Genomic DNA, 23,365 nt, shown 5'->3' with positions numbered 1-23,365 from the left:
CAGGATCATCCCTGAGCCTTGATCATCGTCCTGATCCTTTTCGATTGCCGCGCGATTCCAACGCTTAATTATTTCTGCTTAGAGGGTGTCAAGTTTCGAATCAATCATATGTCAAACTCGTCGAATGGCAAGATTTTATACATTAATACTTTTGGTCTGAAATGTTGGTGGCGAGCAATTTTTCACAACTCGATTTTATTGAGTCGTTACCGTACAGAGATTACTTAAATTTCAATTTATAATTAGTGGATTTATTGATTCATGTTCTTCCTAATTTGCTTGATTCGGCAATTAGTCATTTGTTCCTTTTCTTTTTTTTTCTCTTTTTTGGCCCGAACAGTAAGACGCACTTAAATCAAGTATATTTTCTGCGATCAAGGCGTTGGTTCATTCAACAACTTTTTTTCCATTATTACTAATAATTCATTTATACAATTTACTCAAATAGAACTGAAAAATGTACCCAGATCAAAAAATATCATTCGAATTGAGTTAATAATTTGAGGGTTTCCTAGAGTCTTAATTATTCCAGTAATATTTACAAACGATATTTACTTCTATTTATTAAAACATAATACTGAACCCAATAAGCAAGAACTATTGAACCTATAAAAGTGATTAAATCCAAACACGGGTTCTTCGATAACTAATCGAACTATTATTATTTGTAACTTTTTAAAACATTTGACCAAACAAATTGTTTTCATTAGACGAGATGTGAAAAAATAAAATAAACAAACATCAGTCAAATGATTGTTAAAAATTTTTTTCACCGATAAAGTGAACTACAAAAATTAACGATACAATGTACGTATTTAAAAAACAAAATCTCTAACTATTGAGCTTAATTCTCTGCTCAAATTTCATATTATTCCGATTTGAGGATGCAGCGTTCGGGTAAAATGAAACTACATTGATGAACTTTCAAAACCTCTGTTCAATGATTCTAAAATTGAAATAACTCATTGCACGAAAATTTTTGAAAAACGACGCTGCTCACGGTTCAAAACAATATTATTCAAAGTATTTTCCGTGGCTCGTGATAAACGGGACACCCCATAAGCTCGAGGTTTATAATGGAACGCGTTATCGGCAAAGCTGGTACAGGATTTGCAAAGATCAAGATCCGACACCGAGATCGAGAGAATCGGGATGGGCATAGATGACCTTGTACGTTGTAATTAAACCTCATGAATCAACCGATTATTTATCACTTCACTCGCCGGCCGAGGTAATTTTCATGCGAAGATTCTCTATGCGAATAATAAATTCTACTTCGTTCTTTTTTTTCGCACACTGTGCGGTTTTTTTCTTTCTTTTTTTTTTTTTTTTTTTTTATCCAACTGTTCTATCTTTATACACGTCAAACCGGACTTTCTACGACCAAGTTGCCGAAGTATCGTGAATACGGACGGATTCGCACGAACTGTGAGATTTGCGAAAATGATTATAGACGAGAGATTTCACCCAACTGACCCTGCGATTATTCTTCTCAGCGCGCGAATGACTAACATATATTATTTTCACATTCAAAAATTTATACACATATTCAACGTACGAAATACACGACGATTATGAAAATCAGAAGATCAAAATCGAAATATACTCGTTTCACGCCAAATTGGCAATTCGTATTGTTTATTGAATAAAATACGTGTGTATTGTACTTAATAACTCCACTTATCATCAATAAACTTGCAGAATCGAGATTGAAAAACTTGATTTCGTTACTATTTACTCATTTATTCGTTATTTATTACAATTACCAATAGCAATCGACGATTTAACAGATTTTCTTTTTCTTCTTTTGTTATTCTTTCCAACATACCGCATCTACTTATACGTACAACTATATACCTTTATCTAAGTCCTCATAATTCGAATAAACTGACTTTACCGTAATTCTTGAGAAAGTAGAAGTTAGGTAATGAATCAATATTTGAATGAGGTTGATCGCCAGTTTATGATAGATTTTTTTATCGCTCACTTTTAGTCGAGCATCAAATTACAGGCAGTAAAATAAGCTGCTGTAGACAGAAACCAGACAAATGACGGGCTATTTTTTACTATCGATATTGGACATAACGGTCCATCAATGAAAACAGAAACAACAATAATAATAGCAACAAACACGATGATAATAATAATGACGATGATGACGATGATGATGATGAAAAAAGGATAAACAACCATCACGATTGAAATAGATAAACTAAAATCAAACCAAGTGAACTTTTTTTTTTATTAATTCTCTAGTCATTAATTTGGTACGGATTAAAATTGAAATCGGCAAATTTGTAGTAAGAAATTTTGCAAAATATGTTGGGTTCTTTTTTTTTTTTTTTTTCTTTTCACCTTGCCACGAGATAGGCGTTGCCTTCATTTTTGGCACAAATTTTGTTACCGGACGAACATCGTCTGTCCGAGATAAATTTCTAGCGACTGATGCCAGGTGCCGGTAAGGTTTGTTCCTTCTTGTGCTGCGATCTGTGGGCCGAAGGTGAAACCTGTTCCTCTTCTCACTTGTTTGCAATGCCAACGCGAACACAGCACGCAACTGTGTTTATATTCACTCCTTCATTTCCCACGCGATATTTATCGTACACGTTATTTTTTTACAATTTTTTTTTTTTTTTCTTTCCATCCTCGAACCGATGGATCGATCTCGATGATACCTTTACAGGCAATTAAGCATACACGTTATACTTGTAAATTAATTTTTTTAGACGATAATTGAAGAAATGACTGACAGACGAGAGCAATTATCCATCTGATTCTTCTCTTTGAATTTCTTGGTGTTCTTTTTAATCTGTTTTTTTTTTCGAATCTCGGTTGATTACCGTTATTCGCAATTTAAAATTACCGCCTCTACTGGCCAATGGTATTATTTCATACCCAGTTTTAACAATATCGGTAAAGAAGGGCCGATAAATAACCCATCATTGATTTATCTTGCCTCAGGAACTAATGGGAATAAAATTTTTCGAAGCAGCCGTTTTTTCTCAGGATTTGCTCGATTTTTTAGAACCTCTTCGTTTCGTTTCGGCATAACCGTTTATGGTGCAACAATATTCATATAATTATTTGTACAAGATCTACACTTACTTTTACATTATCAATGAGACAGCAGATTTCACTTAACTATGTTACGTATACGTTACACACGATAGACTTTTACTCTCTTATTTTACCTTGGAACAGACTAGTCGGCGATACCGCTGTAGTGGAATCTGGAGAGAATCTTCTCCGTTTACTACTTTAAGATCTACCGGGTGTCTCAACAATCTTTATCGCCTAGGTTTTTATGTATAATTATATACAGGTAATTTATATTATACGGCGTTGGCTACACTGAGTAAAATTTAATTCATCATTGTGACTAAAGAAATTGCATTGAATAAGGTCTTGCACAAATTAATTGCTCCATCGACATCAAATCAGGTACCCGTGATAGTTACAACTACATATCCTACGAGTTACCGTGAGTAAAAAGAATTATAAAGCATACAAGATTTCCTGGTTACGGCTACAAAACTCATCCCGATTTTCTACCTTAAATTGCATTTTCCAAATTCGGTAAAAGAAAACGAAACGAGAATATAGTTGAGGACCGTAAAATTTTACCACCAGTAGGATTTTATCTGGGCATGCAGGTTCAAAGAAGCTCGTCTACTCGTTACAACGGTGGAAATTATCTCCGTCATTATGCATGTAGCCAAGTCATGTAAATACCGTTTCTCGTATCAGCGAGAAATCGTCTCTAGTGTTTCCGAAGAACAGGAGGAGCGAAGAAAAGCAGACCAAAAAAGATCCCTCTACTTGTAGCCGTATACGGTAAGTAAAGCGTCATAGCCGAGGTACGAAGGAGCAATTTTCACCTCGAGTAACGAGCAATTGCATCAAACCGAACGAGGTGTTTAAACCGAATGAGTCATCCGATATACATAATGCATTCGTGCGTTTACAACTAGTCGACGTAATATTATGCAAAAGAATGTCAGCGGCCTGGTTTTCCATATACCGCTGTTAGTTACTAGTATTAAATTCAATTCACAACCTTTCAACCACTCTGTTTATCTTTTCACTTCCATATTTCGTCACATTTACCGGTGCCGCTTCATCGGTCCGGGTTGAAGCACCAAAAAAAAAACTCTAGCGCAGGTATTTATACTGTGGGTACAGTTTTTTCTCACGGAATTACGAAGGCGATCATCTCTCATTAGTATCGACATCTTGTACAGGAAAAAAATTGAAGAACTAGGGTGTCTACTAAAGTCAGGATCCCATTTCAGCTTTTTCCAAGCAATTTTTTCAATTTTCACAGATTATCGGAGAGACGATTTTTCATTCGCGGTGCACTTAAACAATTTTGGTCGGTATCTAGCAAAATTGTTTCTTTTTCGGATCTATGGGTTGTACAAAATGTTTCATACTTCGATCTTTAAAAAAGACAGTACCTAACTGCAAGCCTGTAAGTTGATGGTTATTTTAATTATTGAAAAGAAATTTGTGTTCGTAAAACAATTCCCTGAGAACTCCAAGATGTTCCAGGAGAACAAAATCTCTGAGAATTCAAGAACTTCCAGGTTTTTCCAGGTAGTAGGCAACCTGGTGGAACACCATCTAAAATCGGTAATCCCATTTGCATAGTCGACTCAGCAGCTGCCAGTCAACTCGGATGAAATTTTATACGGCGATTCCTATCAGAATTCCCAATAATGCTTCGAATGCATTTCAGCTGCTCATGAAGCAGGCAACTGAGATAAAATCAAAGAACTGAAATTCTCTCTGCGATCACCTATAAGTTTCACCACAAAACAAGCACGACGAGTTTGATCCCTGGACAACTTGCACTAGCCTCCGTGTAACTTCCCGCCAAAGCATCTCAGGCCAAGGCTTCTCAAAAATCAGTGTATAACCAGGACAGGAATCTAATTTTCTGCATATTTGGGATTTCCCACCAATCTTCCAGCACTTACGATCACTTAATAAAGAAATATAGTGGATGCGTGTGGTTGTGAAGGACCTCAACTTTGACTTGTGTATTGACTTACTCAACATATGACAGTTTTGATAATTTCTACGCTACCGATAGCATTCTTGGTGGTTTGTCAACCTCACTTTAACCCTTTCAGTCACAAACTATTCAACTTAATATTTTTGTCTAGGGAAATCTGGAAAACCGGGAATTGAGGGGGAATTCGGGCATGTGTCCTGGAATTTTTGTATTTTCTTCCTCGCTAGCGTAGGATTCTTTGAAACGTAGAAAATTCGCTCACGTGAGATAATTGAGGGGTTTACTGTCAGTGTGAAAAGGGTATAAGTGACGAAAAATATGGTTTCCGGAGGAACCTTAAAAATTGATGAATTGACGTCGAGCACTACGTAAAATGTCTGAAAAATATAAACAAGTACTAAAACGGTCAATACTCTTAAATCAATGTTTTTACCTTCACATTGGGAATGAGTGGCCAATCCTGATCTTCCGTTAGTTTCTTAAAATTGGAGTATTCATTCATATATTTGGTGATTGAGTTTAAACACATTGAACTAAAAGAAAAATTGAAATATCTTAACTTACAACGACGACATCGGATTGATGTGTATAATCTTTAACTGGTTTGCATGAAAAAAGTGAATTTGTTGGTAAAGTCAGGTCGAAGCGAATCCTTGAAAATGTCAAGGAATTTTACATGTCATTGGCGCTATACACCCTCTAATTTCTTTTAGTATTCACCTTCGGTTGTACGATTCCAGGACATTTATGACACGAATGCAGATCGTTCACTCCTACGATAATTAATGTTTTCGAGGTTTTGGCGCAGTCGTGTCGCTTCGCAGGAAATATAACACGCGAGTGTGTAATATCGGCTAGACCGGCGACGGGACACGGAGCGCATGTTAATGTTCCCGATGCCGGTGTGTCTCGGAAAGTGAACATGATGTGGCGATGAGGTACCAGAATGCTACAGCCACCTCGTGGGGTTCTGGAATCTAATTATAATTCTACGAATCCACTAGGCAGCACGGTTTGCGCCTTGGAGGTGCGTGTAGAAGCTTTCTCGATTCGCGAGTTCCGCCAGAGATGCCCGATTTTTCCAAAACAATGGATACTTGTATGAATCTTGAGTCGATTTCTTGGGAATCGATTCACTTCAAAATCGACATCAAAAATCAATCCGATATTAAGGGGAAAAATACGTTTTTTGTTCAGCGATTTTCATGAATTTTTTTTTCTTTTTTTTTTGCAAGAATGGAGTGTACATAATTTATTAATGTTGAAATCTCTTCTTTCTTTGTGGCAAGACACAATTTCACTCGTGTGTCTTTCTTTTTTTCATTTTTTCATTTGAAATATTAGTACATTCCATTAAATAATGGCCCCTAAAGAGCCGGATAAATAGGCTTCGGATTTCATTGGATCTCTACGATTGGGTACTTAACCTGTCATCTTTCAGATAATGACGGCTTCCATATGACTGATTGATTTTGATGATGACACACGACATGGATTTCGTTTTTTAAAAATTTTTTTTGTTATTGCAACGTTCTTCCTCGATGGGAGCTTTTTTTTTAATTGCCTTATTTGACTCGATTTGACCTACGACACCAAAAATTCCTCTCACTTAATTAATTGAAACTTTGAGAACATTTTATACATATATTCAAATAAATATCGTAATTTTTTTTAAGTATTTCCCCGGCAAGTATCATATAAATCAATATAGTTTCAATTTCACTTCAAGGACATGTCTTTCTTCTATACAAACCTAACATCCCCCCAAAAAATTGACTAATTGCATTTTCTAAAGGTGTTTAAACAGAATGATATGTTTTCTTATCATTTTTTTTTTTGTCAACTTGTTTGACAATAGCAAAGTACTCTAAACAGTGATGTTAGTCCAAATTTATGTTGATATAGAAGAAAGACATGTCGTTGAAGTAAATTTGAAATCCTATTGATGTCGGATAAAAACTGTGGCCTTCATAATATACACAAACAGCTACCTCTGATAGTCACCATATCTATATATATATATATATATATAAATAAATTCGTGTGCGTTAGTCTCGCTAAAACTCAAAAACGGCTGGACTGATTTTAAAATTTTTTTTTTTGTTTTGTTCGCTGTAGTTCGGACCTCAGATTCGGATTCAGCGCGTCAAAATACATAAAGGTAGGTGGGTCTGTTGTAAATGTATAGACCAATTTTTTTTTGTTTTTTTTTTTTTTTGTTTTGTGGGGCGGTGTTATTATTCACCTACGGTTTGGGCCCGATGTTGAATCGCACCATTCAAAGGACCGGACCAAAAGATGAGTTCAATTTGCCGAAAGGAGGAGCTGGTAAAGATCACGGCTTCACAAGAATTAATGAATGATCACTTACTAGTTTGAATCTCACTCGAAGCTCCATTCATTTCTATTCATGTATGAGATTGAAATTCATTAATGTGAAATTCAAACTTTGCCTTTTGCTTTATTTGTTACAATCGGAACCACTCAATGCTCTTGAATTTGTTGTTTTTCGGTTTATTTTATTGAGCATAGAGATCTTGAGTGATGACTAAAAAAAATGTTCACCTGATTATCTCCAGAGTGGATGAAAATATATTTAACACAGTAGATGTTCGTCAATAATTATATTCGTGCTTCGTAATTATACAACAATATAAGGTCTCTTGAGTGTTTTGCGGACAATTTGGAGGTTCCGCTGATCACCGAGCAATATGACTTCGAAAACATTAAAATCAGATGAAAAACACTGATATTTTGGAATTTTTAAGGTTTTTGAAATAGTTGATGTAGTGGCTTGAGTCAGTCAAGTTTTCTGCGAATCATTTCTATCACATATAAGAAATGTTATTTCATTTCTGTTCACTATTATCGGCGCAAATTATATCGCCGAAGTATTTTCAAACAGTTTTTCTTCGTTTTCCCAACTTTTTATTCAGACTATGGACCCCATTCATGCTTAATCAGAGCCAACATAAAACAGTCCTGAATGAGTTCAGATGCTAAATTCACCGCACGCGGAACACGAGTAGGAAAATTAGATCTCATCTGGTTTTTATAATAGCTTTTGGCATATGAAAATTTCGGTTGAAATTGTCCGCATATTCCCACAGCAAAGTAGCAGAAATTTTCCAAGAGAGCAAAGCGAAGAAGTGTGTAAATCCTCAATTTCGTTTGAAAGAAACATGTTTTGTGTCAAAATGAGCCGAGGTAAGAAAATGGAAGAATGCCAATTCTGAATTCAATGGTCCGAATCCAAATATTCACGGTGGAAAGAATAGTTAGAAGAAGAGTAAGGAGTTCGTATCACGTGGTAAAAAATTAATGAGGTCAAGTCTAATCAGAAAAAAGGAAGTCGCAGTGGTAAATCAAGTGATCGTTACGTGAAGTACTTCAAAATTATAATAGTAGAAAAATTTATTGGTGTCAGTGATAAGTGTGCTGTGTAGTGTGAGTGTAAAAAAATTGTGAACCGATTTTCGAACCCCGACTCGACAAAAGACAAAATCGCGTAGTGTTAACCGGTCGCATACACTGAGAGAAATTTTTAGTTCCGGTTTCCGCTCAGTCCTTCACTATTTTCATTATTAGTATTTTCATACCACAATTGAAAAATATAGTTCTTGGTATAAAATGAAAATTAGTTTTGTAGCTTTTACCAGAAAGTCTAGTATCTGGTACTATTCTTTCTCATTACGCTCACTGTTATTATATTTTCTTGTAACTGTTGCGAAAATTTAATGCTTGTGCAACAATAAATCGATTTTAAAGCCTTATTTAATTAAAAAAGTAGAGTAAGCCTCACAAACTGATTTTGCGTTGGAATCACCAAAAAAGGATCGACAATAGCGCAAAATGGTTAGGCGTACTTCGTTTTTCGTAATACCAACCATATTCAAACAGTTTTTTTTTAAAGATACATGTTTCACTGAATTTTCCTAGTTACTGTAACAAATGAAATTTTTCTCAGTGTGGAGTCTTTCGGAAGCAAATGCCAATGTCTGAAACTGATCGACGCGCTTTTGGGTGGAATCCTCCTGTTCGTCACTTCGTGGTAATTTATGGATTTTGAGTAAGGCTTCTGCATGCCACGATATAAATGTCCGGCTGAATTCCGTCCACGTTTTGTCGGTAGTAAACAGACCAGAACCCGAAGACAGGTTGAGAGTGGACGCGCGGCGTGGCGGCACGCGTTTAAATTTAATCTTACAGCGCAGCGTGTAGAGTATAATAACTGTAGTGTTAGGAAGGAGAGGAACAAGACAGCCGGTGCTCAGGTCGAACAGTGGGTAATTTTCCTAGCGCTAAAAGCGCGGCCTAGTAACCGACGCTCGCCACGCTACCGAGTCTAGTTCATCCCGGCCTAATCCAAGTCGAGTTAACCTAGGCTGACCCAAACGAAACTCACTGCCGTGGATCGCGTGGGCTACCGGAGATGCCGACATGGACAAGGGTCGCTTCATGGTGTAAGGAGTAAGGTGTGCTCGATAGAGGACCAATTTCCGGACAAGGTCGCGCGTTAAACCAGTTGATCTCACGGCATGTCATCGTAACCTACGGCGCATGCGCACGTACAAATTACAACATAACCTCAACCATTACTTCGTTAAACGTATAAACAAACGTGGTGGGTCACGCATCGCGTTGACGCGCATCGTTTCACGAATTCAATCAAATGTTCAACTGTTCGGTTAAGGGCTGTAAGAATCGTGATAGGATCTGCAGAGGTAAAAGTATTCACATTTCCGATATGCGTGAACTGAAGAATTCAGTCAACGTTTCATGTTTAACATTCTGATCTACCTTTGAATCTTTCAACAGTTTTGAATTGACCGCCTGTTGTGACGTCAACTGGTGGAACTTTTCTATTGGTCTATTCGAAGAGTTGCGCTGTAGCCACACCTCACTCCTTAAGCCATGAGTCGCTTATTACCTAGTCGACTCCGTGCTTGGTAGTCCAGTGCGTCGTGTGAATATTGGCATTGTCTCTGTGCGATGCGTCGTCTGGTGGAAAAAAATCGAACTAATGGAACCATTGTGCCTTGTTTTTTCGGGTGTGAATGATAGAACGGGTATATTATTGATAACGTTTCATCAATTTGGGTGCCATGAGTAATTCGAAACCCCAAAAATTACGATTTACTTCCATTAACCCTTAGCGGCCGCACCTCAGCCAGACCACATAGCGGCCACATGGGTAACTCATTACCTCACGCTGAAAAACCTAGTTGTATAAGACATATGGGTGTTTTAAGACTTCTAACCGATTGCTTCACGTTTGCTGAAGAGTTCTTCAACACTTCTAATGATTTTTATCACACTTCTCTATTACCGGCAGATGTCGTTACTTGTATCAACTTCAAACATTTTAGACCCCTAATTTCACTGTTTCTGAGCCTTGAGTAACTAGTTACCCCGTGTGGCCGCTAAGGGTTGAAATTAAATACCCCGATTATCTAGTAATAAAATGGCACCGATAACCAGGCTCTGACGTCATGAGGACATTTTCCAATACCTACATGTTGCGCCTAGGAATACAGTTTCTTTGTCTAAAAATGTTTCTCTCTCGCGCTGGACTGGATTTAAATAAATTCAGCACCAACGGCGCCAAAATACCCTAGATCGGTGGTGATTAATTGTTGCGACATTGAATCTGCGCGGGGAAAAGATGAGCGGGTACTTTACGTACCTCCTGAGCGACCCTGTACTACCCAAAGAAATAATTCCCTAACAATATAGGAATTTCTTTACACAGTTGGTACAAAATTACATGAAGGCTTCGATCTCGAAAAAAGGACCGTGTCGTAGGAGTTCTAGTCACATCACGTATAATCGCATTACGATCTAGTGACTTTATGGTTATCCGTGTCAAAGGTGGCCGGTCAGAATCTCCCAGTGGCGAAATCTCCCCAATAAGATCTCTGGTATAAAATTCCCCAGATAAAATCTCCGCTGTAGAAAAGCCCTAATAAAGACTTTATACCGCAACTTGGAACTTAGCGGAATAAACTGTACGGAATGAAAATAGCCATCAAAAAGAGACTTTTCCATTACTACGTTGGAAAAAATATTTTAAAGGAAGATTTCCGTTAAATTCTTATCAAATATGACAAGGAAAAGAATATTCTGTCAGTTCAGATAATAAACTGAATTACTTGAAAAACGTTAATTAAAAAATCTTTGTAACCATTTGTAGTCCATGGTGAAAAGTGTGCTGACATAAAATCGACAGACAAGCAACGTTTCGAAGAAATCTTGGTAAAATATACGTAACATTCGGAGCGCTTAACTGATTATGCTCGAATTTGGCTCAAATTCTGATTTGAAGGTCCTCTTTGAAAAAAATTGATAAAATTTCTGAAATATTCTTTGAGAAAATTTTTTAATTTCATCCAAGTCTCCCTTAACATACATGTAACAATATTACCATCAAGCCGTGAAATCTACTCTAGATCAGACCTAGATTCAGAACGCTAATCACAATTCGGTTCATGAAACTTTAGAAAAATTGTTACTTAGAAGGAAATCCAATTGATTGTTTCTAAAGCATCACGGTGTTATCGAATTCGAAAAGGTCATGTCTGAATATTGCTTAGAACCGTCAATAATAGAATCATAACCATTTCTACTAAAGGAATTTTATAATCCAAATTTTTTTTCCACACTTGAGATGCCTGGATTTGAATCTTTCTACTTCTTATGCACACATATATTTCTATGGTGTAAGAATTCTACCATCAAAGAATTGAATAAAATGTTGCTTTTGATGTAAAAATTTTCTGCATCATTGCCGCCTGCAGTAATTGTTTTATGCAAATTATCTCTTCCGTCATATAATTTTGTAGATAAACTGGTTTCTCTGATCTTTTGTTCTTCTGCAATAAAACTTCCAAATTACTCGATATTCTCTGAATTCGAATTCATTCTTTCCCTTCCTTATTTCCCATAACTTCAATTTATGATCTTCAAAATCTAAAGCAAAAAAAAAAAAAAATCATCTTTTCAACTGACCCGCACGGAAATCGATATTTGTCTTTCAGGTCGACCAGAATATCCGGGCTGTAACATTTTGTTACGTCTATCAAAAAAAAAAAAAAATTCAAACAATGACATGGCAATCTGAAATTAAACATCGTACGTGTAAATAAAAAATGGAAAAAGATCATCTTTCCATTCTACACAAATTTCAGCGTCCAGACTCTGAACGATCTGGACCAGACCATAAATACTTATGAAATACGGGGATTACAACTTTAGCATAAAACTAAATTTGCAGGTTTGTAAGCATAAACTAACGCATACAAAGAAAACGTCAGTCCGATAAAAATAAGAACAGATACTAATTAATTTTTCACCAAGTACCCTGAAAATGAGAAGTTAAAAAAAAAATGTTCACCAACGTGACCGGATAATATTTCCACTCTTTTACATTTTAAGCGTTTAGATCTGAGAGTACAAGATGATAGTTGAGCACTTCGCATGCCGAGATTCAAGGCGATTCTATGAGTATAAGGTTCATAGATAAGCGTGCCAGTGACAACAGGCCGTTTTTAAGGTTGGTCCAAAGTGCCGATACTTATTGCATACGCGTCCGAACACAAGTGAAGAGGCTAGTATTATTAAGCCGAGAACTTGATTACCGTCTAAAGGAAGTTGAAACTGTACACCGTGGACACACTTTGAACGGGTTTGGACTTTGTCAGAAGCAGCGTTGGGATGACATTGATTAAGATCTCTCAGATGACCAGGCGTTAATCACTACCTATTTCACCGTCCTTATTATGCTATTTCATTAGTTTCCTTGAGCAACTCGGTTCCATTATTCACAAGGAGACTCGCTGCCCTGTTGGGAAATTTCGATTACGTACCAACGTACAATTGCCTCCTCGAAATTCACATGTTTACTTTGGTCTAATGTCTGAATACACACGCAAATCAATTCCGACCGGGTATTGAGTGCCTACATGTTTTACTCACTTTCTGGTGACAACATCGTCTTGCAATCTTAAGAAATAATGGCGAAAAGAAGGTTGTTTGTATTCCCAGACTTACCTGAAACAAGCAAAATAGAATTGTACAGAATTAGTCAGTGACTTTGATTATCTCCAATTTATTTTTTACGGGTAGCTGGGAAAGGGGGGGGGGGGGGGGGGTGTATAATATAAATCGGACGATCGACTTGAGTTTCATTTTCTAACCATAATTTTGACACTTTTTTTTTTTTACCCGTTCATCTCATAAACGGTAAAGGTCATCTTTTGATATTCAGCTAATTAAAATTTGTAATTAAGTATGGTGAAATAATTTACAAATTACACTTGTGTTTTGCAACAAAAGTGAAATAAAATACAAAGTAGGTACATTTGTATTTTTTCATTAATGTGAGATGAAATACGAATTGCATTTATAATTATAGTAATTAATTCGATGCGATCACCTAATCACGATTCCTGATGAACTGCGGTGAAATAAATTACAAATTATATTTCTGTTTTGTAATTGGACCAAAATGACAAACAAAGTACACTTGTATTTTGTAATTAAAGTGAAATCAAATATAATACAAATTGCATTCTTATTTGTCGATATTAATTTTGATTTCATTAAAATTCTTGCAAGCAATGGATAAATTTATTCAGATCGGTTGCAAACTTCGAATTCCTTCGCTTCATTATTTGAATTAAGATTTTGTAACGTAATCAATTTGCACTACATTCGATATAAATTTTCAACAAACTTCCAACATTTCTACATATACAATTCGTATTTTATTTCAACGCAATTAAAAAACACAAATATAATTTGTAGCTTGTCGTCGTCTTCGTTACAAACTACATTTGTTATTATATATTTATATAATTTGTGATCGACTAATCACGATTTATCCCATCACTGCTCATAAAACGTCATAACGAAATTCCCGATGATTCCCGAAGTATTCTAAAATTTTAGCTTTCATGGCCGCGTGGATAAGTAGCACGAAATATTTCTTGTCGTCGAAGCAGAAACGGCGGAGGCTGAATCTTGAGTGCGGGACCGCGATAGCGCGTTTAAATACATGCAGGATATATTTGCCTGCATCTAAAATTGTAATTTTCAAAAAAAGAAAAACTTGTTTCACAATCGGAGAACGCATCAAAGGCCAGAGGAAATCGGCGACCGAGGTTAACGTAAGAGAATTTAAAGTCAAATAAATTTGGTACTCGAGAATCCATTAAACGTATACCTTTAATACGAACCAACACTCGAACAGAATATCTATTCTATTTCAGAACTGTATACCTATACGTACAATACAATATATATATATATATATATATATATATATAACCAACTATTACTGCGCTAGATTTGTTTGGGCACGAATTAACGTTCAGGGATCTTGTTTGTATTTCATGAATTTTAATATTCAACGATGTTCTTGTACAGAAAAAAATTTGTTGGCAATTTTGGAAATATTTCATTATAGAATAAAATTAAATAACAACGAAAAGATTTATTAAGTCAACTAAATCAACTTCCTCGACTTTTGAAATTTTTTTTTACAAGAATACAACATTTTTTCAGGTGTGTTAACAAAGACACAATTCTAGATGCGCAAACCACAGAATGCAGGTATAATAATTTAGGTCTCTGTAAACGTTTTTGCATTCATCTGAACTTGAGAAATATTTTTTTTTTTTTTACACGTACAAAAACATTTGGAATCTAAAAGAGCAAGAGCGACGTGTGAGGTTGAAAAACGAAAATGACGTATAGTTTAAATTGATATTGAATATTACGAAATATTTTCTAACCTGTTGAGAATTATTAAGGTCCAAAATCATAAGATGTGCAAATTCAACTCCTAGTATCTCAAAATGTTGAAAGTCAAAGAATAAATTCCTAATGAAGCACGGAACGGTTACAATTTCACTATTTTGCTATATCTCTGAATTTATTCTGACAGTTTTATATTTTCGTTTTCTAAATTTTCCCCTGGATTCGTAAATTTTTATACATTTCTATACTTATTCCGACGATACTCTCTTTTTCGGCTTTTCAAAGTTTTACCAGAATTTCTCTATTTCTCTTCATTTTTATAATCCGACACACATACATCGATTTAATGAAAATAGTAAAAAATTGATTTTGAAACCGACAAGAACATGTTTTCAACACAGTTCTACAATTTTTCTCAATCCGACGTTCTTCGCAAGAGCAGAAAAATTACGAAGACCGTTTACGAACGTTAACAACGTTGTTGTTTTTTTCTCCCCACGTTTTTGCGAAGTTTACATTTATTCGGACGATTTTAAACTACAGCTTTCCCGATTTTGACCTTTCCACGTTTCCACGTTTCGACTTTTCTTTACTTCGACTACTTCGACGAGCCGTCCTAAATTTCTTAGAATTATATTCTCGAGTTCCTGACAATCTGATATCCTGACCCGTTGCATTCTTAAACACCCATTGACCGCAACCCTTGGAGCAAAAATCGTACATGAGAACGGCGCGTGTGCATTTCCAAGAAATATTGGAGCATTAGCATAAGGTGAACCGCACGACGAGAGAGCTCTATGATCTATCATAGATGATCCCGCGCTAATGGTTGTTATGGTCACCGCGAAGGAGATGTACGGTGTACGCGCGTGTTATTACGGAGCATTATAAAAATCATTTCAGATACGAAAAATCTGCCAACATGTTGGGACGTGTTTATGCGATGCCTTGCGAGATGAATCCGACCGGGCGTTAATATCATCAAGTTACCGGAGAGACCGGCGAACTCGGAGAGTACCTTAACCTCAACGGAGTAATGATCGCGAAGATTCAATTTAACCCTTTGAGTCACAGTGGTGAGAATTCTTACCACCTATTCTGAATCCATTATTTGTAGATTTAAAAAACTTTTCAGCATATGTTTTTACGGTTTTTTGCTATTTATGACAGTATACTAACAGGTTTTCAATACTCGAGAGTTATTGTTGCGATATAACGTAAATTATTATTGCTAGATACAGATACTGATTGAAAGAAATCGTGAAAATTGAAGGGTTAACTCATTTCCGATAAAAGTTTTTGGAATCGCTGATTGTAATCAAGATGGCGGATCCAATATGGCCGACGAAAATTTTAAAATCCATCGAATCCGGAGAAAAAATTCTGTCCGGGGGTTTTAGCGGTCGCTGATTACGAATCTGGAATCAGATTTTAGAAATTCAGTATGGCAAATCCAATCAGCGATCCCGAGAACCCATGAATAGAGTTTCTTGATCGTATTTGATGAAATTTAAAATTTGTGTCCGCCATATTCAATCCGCCATCTTGAATTTTTGAAATCTGATTTCAGATTCGTAACCAGTGACCCCAGAAACCATAGAATCCTATCCTGTTATAAGAGTTGACTCAACACAGTAATGTGTGACCTGAAGGTTTCAGGGGATGCCCTATATAGTCGATTTCGACGTCATCGTATATATCTCCAGATATCGAAATCCACGTATCTTAAACCCAAAAAAGAGTTCAACCACCTTATTCTAGACACAATTCTGAACAAAAACGCTTTAACAAATTTTTATTTGACGTACAGAAATAAAGAAATGGTATGAATTCTACGAATTCATTATTGCGATTTCGTAGGATTTGTGCCGTCTCTTTATTTTGGGTCAAAATTAAATTGATGCTAAGGCCTCGTTTGAGTGAAAAAAAAAAATATATTTAGCAAGCTAAAAAAACATTTCTATTTAAATTCTAATTTGATATTTCTATAACAAGAAAGCGTAATATCGATGACTATATTTAGAATAAATAGTTAATTGCTGATACAAATTTTTTTTTCTTCTAATTTGGACAATACGCAAACCGTTGTTGAAACAACATCCATTTCACCAGAATTCTTCAGTAAGTATGAAAAATAAAATTTCAAAAAAAGGATAAAAAAAGAAATATCTCACCGTCGTCGTTACCTTTATTTTGAACGGAACAAAGAGTCGGAGGTATGAATAGAAATGATTACTTCGTTGTACCGTAATTATTCATTAATCGTCTGCCAAACATGTTTTTTTTATCGAGAAGAAGCACGTGACGAACGTTCGGGATCAGCGATGGTATTCAAGACGTTACACATCTCGCTGCGTAATTCGTGAAGTAACGTTTTTGATACGAGGCTTTATACGTGGGCAGGTAACTCTTGCGATTCGCAGGCCGATCATGGAGCAGCAGAAACAAGGTATTTATAAATACCAATACGAGATAGCAGGAACAGTGACGCCACTCTGCCATCATCTTATGACGCGGTTACTATCGTATTTGAAGATGTATGAGGTGTACGGTAGACTGGTTGAAAAAAGTCGACTGTTTTTTTATTTCAATGTCACACGTTCATTAGTGTCGGAACAGGAAATAAGGCGCATATTATAATTTGAGCCCTTAATATTGATATTTAATGGTTCCTGAACGAAATTTTCCATTTTCCCATTTAATTAACGTGAGATAATAGCTTTAATTATTTTTGAATTCCGTAGCTCAGTAACGAGGCAATTGTACGCTAATGATCGATGCATACTTTCGTAGGGAATTCAATGCTCTACAAAATATGTCTGTCGTAATTTTTCGACGATTAAACTCTTTCAAATGTTACTCAAGGTTGAAGTTGAAGTCGCACGAAGATTCACTTCTTTTCGAGATTAACAACGAAAATATGTATACTTAAACTGATCAATGTGGTGAAACAAATGTACCGATCAATAATTTTTTTTTACTCTAAATAAGTGTTGAAAAGTAATCTTTTCGCTAATAGGCGTGACAGTTAAATAATTTCAGTTGAAAAGCACCTTTTTATTTTTTAGTGAAAAATAAATTTTCTAAAGTTGAAAATTAAGCGAATGACATGATTTTGTAGCGGTTGAAATGCTTCACAAAAACAAAACCCACGATATTTTCTGACACATCTAATATATTCGCTGTTAATCTCAAAAGAAATGAATTTTTATACGATTTCAACTTTAACCTTGAATAACTCTTGGAAGAGTTTAGTTATCAATAAATTATAACAGACCTTTTTTTGTAAAACATTGAATTACACTGAGCTACAAAATTCAGAAATAACTAAAACTATTATCTCACGTTATTAATTAAATGTAAAATGGAAAATTTAGTTCAGGAATCACTAAATATTAATTTTAAGGGCTCATATTATAACGAGCGTCTTATTTCGTTTTCCTACAACTATTAAACATGTGAGATTGAAAATAAAGTATAATCGATTTCTATGAACTAGTCTAGTGTACAGTCGACTCGCAAGAGCATCAAAATCGAACGATTCGGAAACACAGGCTTGAAATGAACGATTGCATTGAATTCTGATGAGTTGTTTTTTCTCAGAAAAATGTTCCCTAATTGATACAGGAAAATAATTGACAACGATGCATTCCGATTTAAGTGATTCAGTGAGTAGTAATCTGGAGACGGATTTATAGATTATCAAGCAGTTTTAGTTTTAGCAAGAGTAGCATAGATAATTTTGGACCTAACTGAATTTCAAACAAATCACCAGCGACACATAGTTTTTACAATGCATGTTTGAATATGTTTCGAAATAAAATATCAGCTCATTCTATGCAATCTACATAAATTTCACAAATTATTTGTTTTTCCGTCTATTGAAGAACTAGATAAAAAGTTAAATTCATGCGATGTGTAATCAGACAGTACATTTAAACTCGAAGTGAACTATGATTAACTGTGATTGGATGAAAGATAAAGTTTCTCTAGTTAAAATCATCGTTTTGAAAATTCAGAACGACTTCGAAGGAGGAGTTTAATTTCCAAAATTCTGAATACAGTTTGCTTTTTTAAAATTTGCGAAATAATGATTTTACCAAAAAATAAATCGTTAGATTAACGTTACAAACTCCACTCTCTTATACTTATCAATATATCGAATGTACAACGAACGTTTGAAAAACGATTCCAAAGTCTATAACGCATAATATTTTTTAGCTTCCGAAATTCCTCAAGTGCCGCAGAATTCCGGTGAACAAATGTGAAATTTCCTTTTCTCTCTTTCGCTCATCCTGCCGTAATTACAGCTCTGTGAGAAATTTACAAAACCTCGAATTATACAGAATTAGTCTGTGCTGCTAAAAACACGGTCGACTCGATAAGATATCGGATGTAAAGAGTATCGCACCGTCTAGCAAGTGATTCAAAGTAATTGTTCAACAAACCCGCGAGTGACAGAGACGATAAGAAACTGTTATCGCAATCTTTATCGCAGACGCAATCTTTCCACAACCCGGAGCACCATCATCATCGTTGTCGTCATAATTTGCTTTAAGAATTAGCGCGGTTTCGTTTACAACAGCTATGTTTAATTGTTATTTAATTCTCGCACCGTGCCAGCTTATCAATCACGTTATTACAAAATTCACACCTCTAGTTGAGTTGAACGAACAGTTTTTATCATTAAAAATCATCTGAATATTACACATGGCATTTGAAATAATTGCATCATACTGAAAAACAAAAAATAAAAATCAACGCACTAAGTTTTTTTTTTCTCTCCTGTTTATAGTAATTTCTGTAAAATATTGAAAAGCAGATTTATCTCCCTCTCATCATTTTCAGTCCGATTTTATGAATTTTATTTTGACTACTCGTAACTTTTTGCGACGATTTTGAAAGCGGACAGGCTCTTTATTTATTTCACATTTTAATTCTGAGCTTCCGGTGCCGTCAAAAAAAGCAAAAAATACGAAATAACGATGCACCAAGAGAAACAGAATTCAATTTTTTGCTTTAAAAATCTGAAAAACTCTGAGCATAAAAATTTCGATGTCTGACACAAAATGTTTGAGAATTTTTCCACATATTAAAACTACCTCCAAGGACGTCAAAAATCACTTGAAAATCATAAGCGAACAAAATTTATTCACAAAAATTTTGAAAAAAATATCGCAGCAGTTTTTACAATCGAAAGAAGAATACGAAAATTCGCTGACCAAATCCAAGACCCTGGTCGATTTGTCGTGGAATGCCCCATAATTTATATCAGGTGTTCTCGCGACCCGTGTAGCCGGCATCGTCCCGTCATCGACTTTACAAGCCTTATTCTGCTTGAAAATGCGAATAAGTTTAGCGTCGTACCCGCTCATGATTTATCGTCAGAGATAACGACGTTGCGACACGTGTGTAAAAAGAGCCGACATCTTATACGTGGATTTATTTATTTTCTCCCGTCATCTTTTTTCCTGCTCCAAACACTCGGTTCTCTCTCATTCTCCATAAGCGAAACTCGAGATCACTCTCTGATTTCATTTTTCACCTACATGTATTTCTTTTTTCGTGGCAAATATTTTCCCACATGTTTCGTACTCGATACAGAAATACACGGTTCGAAATTATTGTATTTAGAAGGCAAATTCGATCTGTTAAAAATTATGAAAAGTCTTGATCAAAGCACCGTGAATAAAATAATGTTATTTATGTTTAACAAACTAAATTCGTATGTATTACGAATTAAGGAATGTGATTGAATCGAGTTCATTAGGTTAACAGGATATGTAAGAGGATGTCATTTAGATATAAAAATGCAGGAATTTATAATACTTGTGAATTTTTTTTAAACGGAAATTTTTTAATTATATATCTGAAACTGATAATTCATTAGCATTGTATCGGAAAAGAAACAATAAAGATCGATTTTTCTTCCACATAGTCAGAAAATATTCCCCAATTGTATTTCTATTAGTCGAAAAAAAAATGATCATATATTCGATGTTAAAACCAACTCAATCTTGATCGTAATAATTCACATTTCGGATAAATCGCTATTTCCCAATCTCAGGAATGTCTGAATTGCAGTGAATTATAACGCGGCAAATCAAATTCATATTTCAAAAACTTGGCCACTTCAAAGTCACTGTAAAATTGCAAAATATTGAATTTTTTACCCCCAACGTTTCGTTAAGCTAACGTTACTAACTTCAGGTTCGTAATAAGCGTTGTTACCTTCACAGGCCGTTAAAGTTCTGCCGGAAGTGTAAGTTGGCACAAAAGCCGCGTTCCACTTGACGTTTGAAGTCTAATTTGCTTTTGATTTATGCCAAATTATATTCTCAATTGGAGGATTTTTTTTTTTTTTTTTGTTTCATCCTCTTACGAATGAATTGCCAAAACATATTACACCATGGACGACAGAAATAATTATTCTGAGACGCGATTGCGAATTATTAATCACGTGGAATTTTTTACGCACTTTTTGCACGTGACGTCATGCGGTACAAAACACTCAATTTGTGTTGAGCGTATATTCTCGTGTGTGTATATAAAGAAAAAAAAAAAAAAAAAAAGCACGCGTGACAAACTTTCTAAACATTCATATTAATAACTATTTCAGTGCCTAAGAACACTTTGTCTTTCAGGAACATATGAGGTGTAAAATTCCGTGAGCGCAGAATTTCAAGAAAAGAAAAATGCCCGAGAGTTACGACGCAAATCAAAAGAATCAAGCGTCTGAGGTATGGCTGGAGAAAAAAAGCAGAACCTTGAACAATAAATTCGTGTCAAGAGTTGATTGATGTTCTTTTTTTATTTATTCATATTTTCCTTCCTATCTTTTTTTCAGACACCGTAATTACCGATCAGTAGAACCTGCTTCAAATCGAAGCTTTACAATCGGCGTAAGGATTAGAGAAAAAAGAGAAGATTGATGATCAAAGTGATTGGAATCCTCTACTTCGCTTTTCAGTATTCGACTTCAGGATTTAAAACAAGCGTTTTCATTTCAGCGACAATCGTGACGAAGGAAAAAATATACCCTTTGCGTCGCGTGTCGAAAATGTTAACTTTCGGTTGCGAGGTCAATTTGCGTAACAAAGAATTGTTGTTACTCGCTAATTGCAAATCCTGTGAAATGAGCAGACTTGCCTATAATATGATTTCTTTTTCATCTTTCCGTCACGCTGCGACAATATTAAGTGAGGAAAAAACTTTAAGCATTGTTTGTACGATGGAAAAAAATATTTGTCGATTATTTTTTTTCTAACATTATCGAGATGCGAACAAATTCGCATAATCGACTTATCTAAAATTTTCGCAATTCAAGTAACGAGTCCGGAGCATTTTTCAACCGATTATCGCAATCGGTGCAGATAAAATAAAACTCACAGCGATTATTCGAGATTCGTAAATGCGGTGACTGAAATGATAATTTGGCTACATGTTTCCTCGACTTGAAAACAAGAAGAATAATTCCACGAGAACTTCTGTCACGCACAACTGTGCACACATTGCTCATTACTGATTGTGAATACAAGCAGTTGGGTCTTATTAACCGTTTTTAACTCGCCTTAATGACGGAAACTTTCCAAGTTAATTAGATGAAAAGTGTTACAAGTAATAATAAAATGTCAACACTGCGTAGAGCAGTATACACTGTTTTAATTTTTGACGATTTTCTAGCTCTACTGCATTGAACCAGAAACTAATTTTCACCACTCGAAGTAACTTCGAAGTTCTCTCGAGGAAAAGGTTTATTCCATTTTCTATGTTATTGCAATTTTTGCGTTTCTTAGAAAAATCTTTGATGAATCGATTCCATTAGATTTGCAAATACGAGACACGAAATTAAGGAGACGATCGGTTGATTCAATTCAAATTTGTTTCCATCAAACAAACCAAATTTTAATTCAATGAAAATGAGGATTGATTGAATTAATTTGAAATCTGGCAATGCAAAGCAAGATAAAAGTACCGACTTCGTTTCAAACTAGATTCTAAAAATTTCGTACAAGTTTTGGTAAAAAAAGATTTTTGTTTTCGAACAGCAAGTCCCGATCAAATTACCAATGCCGATTTTGGTGAAGATCTTCGTCTGATTTTTAGAAAATGCGTAACACAAGTTTAATATCTCGATACTGAATAACTGATCCAAATTTTTAACGAGACTGAAGTCTTATATTTGAAAAAAAAGGATTTTTTTGCAGAGTTTTCGGGTATCCTTTTATTTTTGCAGGCTTAAATTTGCACTAGTTACACTGCGTGTTGCAGAATTCAACATGTCACCATTTTTTAATATTTGTTGATAGTAATTTTTTGTATTATACTTAAATATATGCCTAAAATAACTTCTTTCGGTATCTTTGTTGTCTTATTACCTTTTCTTCCATGTGAAAAAAAATGGGGAAAATTTTAAGTTTTTACAGTGGCGTTACCCGTTAACTTATCATTGCAACGAGCCAATGAACGGCCTTGAAGTTCGGCTCGTCAGAGACGAACAAGAAAAGAGGGTGAAAAATAAAGACGAAACAATCGTATCCAAGCGTTGCAACATTTCAGTTTTCAGAGACAATTTCTCTACCCACGGTC

General features: G+C 35.3%; 2 protein-coding genes and 1 long non-coding RNA gene across 7 annotated transcripts in view; 2 read left to right on the top strand and 1 right to left on the bottom strand.

Annotated features, from left to right (window-relative positions):
• Nucleotides 1–23,365, bottom strand: part of LOC124187153 (thyrotroph embryonic factor) — a 219,627-nt gene that overhangs the window by 144,237 nt on the left and 52,025 nt on the right. For 2 of the 4 annotated variants that reach the window (XM_046579462.1, XM_046579463.1), the window contains exon 1: nucleotides 12,992–13,022. The exons of the other annotated variants lie outside the window; for them this stretch is intronic. In XM_046579462.1, coding sequence (XP_046435418.1) covers nucleotides 12,992–13,007 — 16 coding nt within the window. In that variant the 5' untranslated portion in view covers nucleotides 13,008–13,022. Of the gene's footprint in view, nucleotides 1–12,991; nucleotides 13,023–23,365 lie in introns of those variants that run through there. 4 annotated transcript variants of the gene reach the window in all.
• Nucleotides 1–23,365, top strand: part of LOC124187155 (serine/arginine repetitive matrix protein 3) — a 29,019-nt gene that overhangs the window by 661 nt on the left and 4,993 nt on the right. The window lies entirely within an intron of this gene.
• Nucleotides 9,956–22,680, top strand: LOC124187156. Of its 2 annotated transcripts, none has more exons than XR_006871781.1 (3): nucleotides 9,956–10,086; nucleotides 21,421–21,516; nucleotides 21,624–22,680. It is a non-coding gene; the product is annotated as an uncharacterized LOC124187156 (long non-coding RNA). The 2 variants fall into 2 exon arrangements; XR_006871780.1 differs by lacking the exon at nucleotides 9,956–10,086 and adding an exon at nucleotides 17,156–17,225.

Source organism: Neodiprion fabricii, chromosome 7 (assembly GCF_021155785.1).
Source record: "Neodiprion fabricii isolate iyNeoFabr1 chromosome 7, iyNeoFabr1.1, whole genome shotgun sequence".
In the NCBI taxonomy this organism is placed as follows: Eukaryota; Metazoa; Arthropoda; class Insecta; order Hymenoptera; family Diprionidae; genus Neodiprion; species Neodiprion fabricii.
The sequence above is the reverse complement of the archived record's forward strand: the minus strand, read 5'-3'. Positions and strand labels throughout refer to the sequence as shown.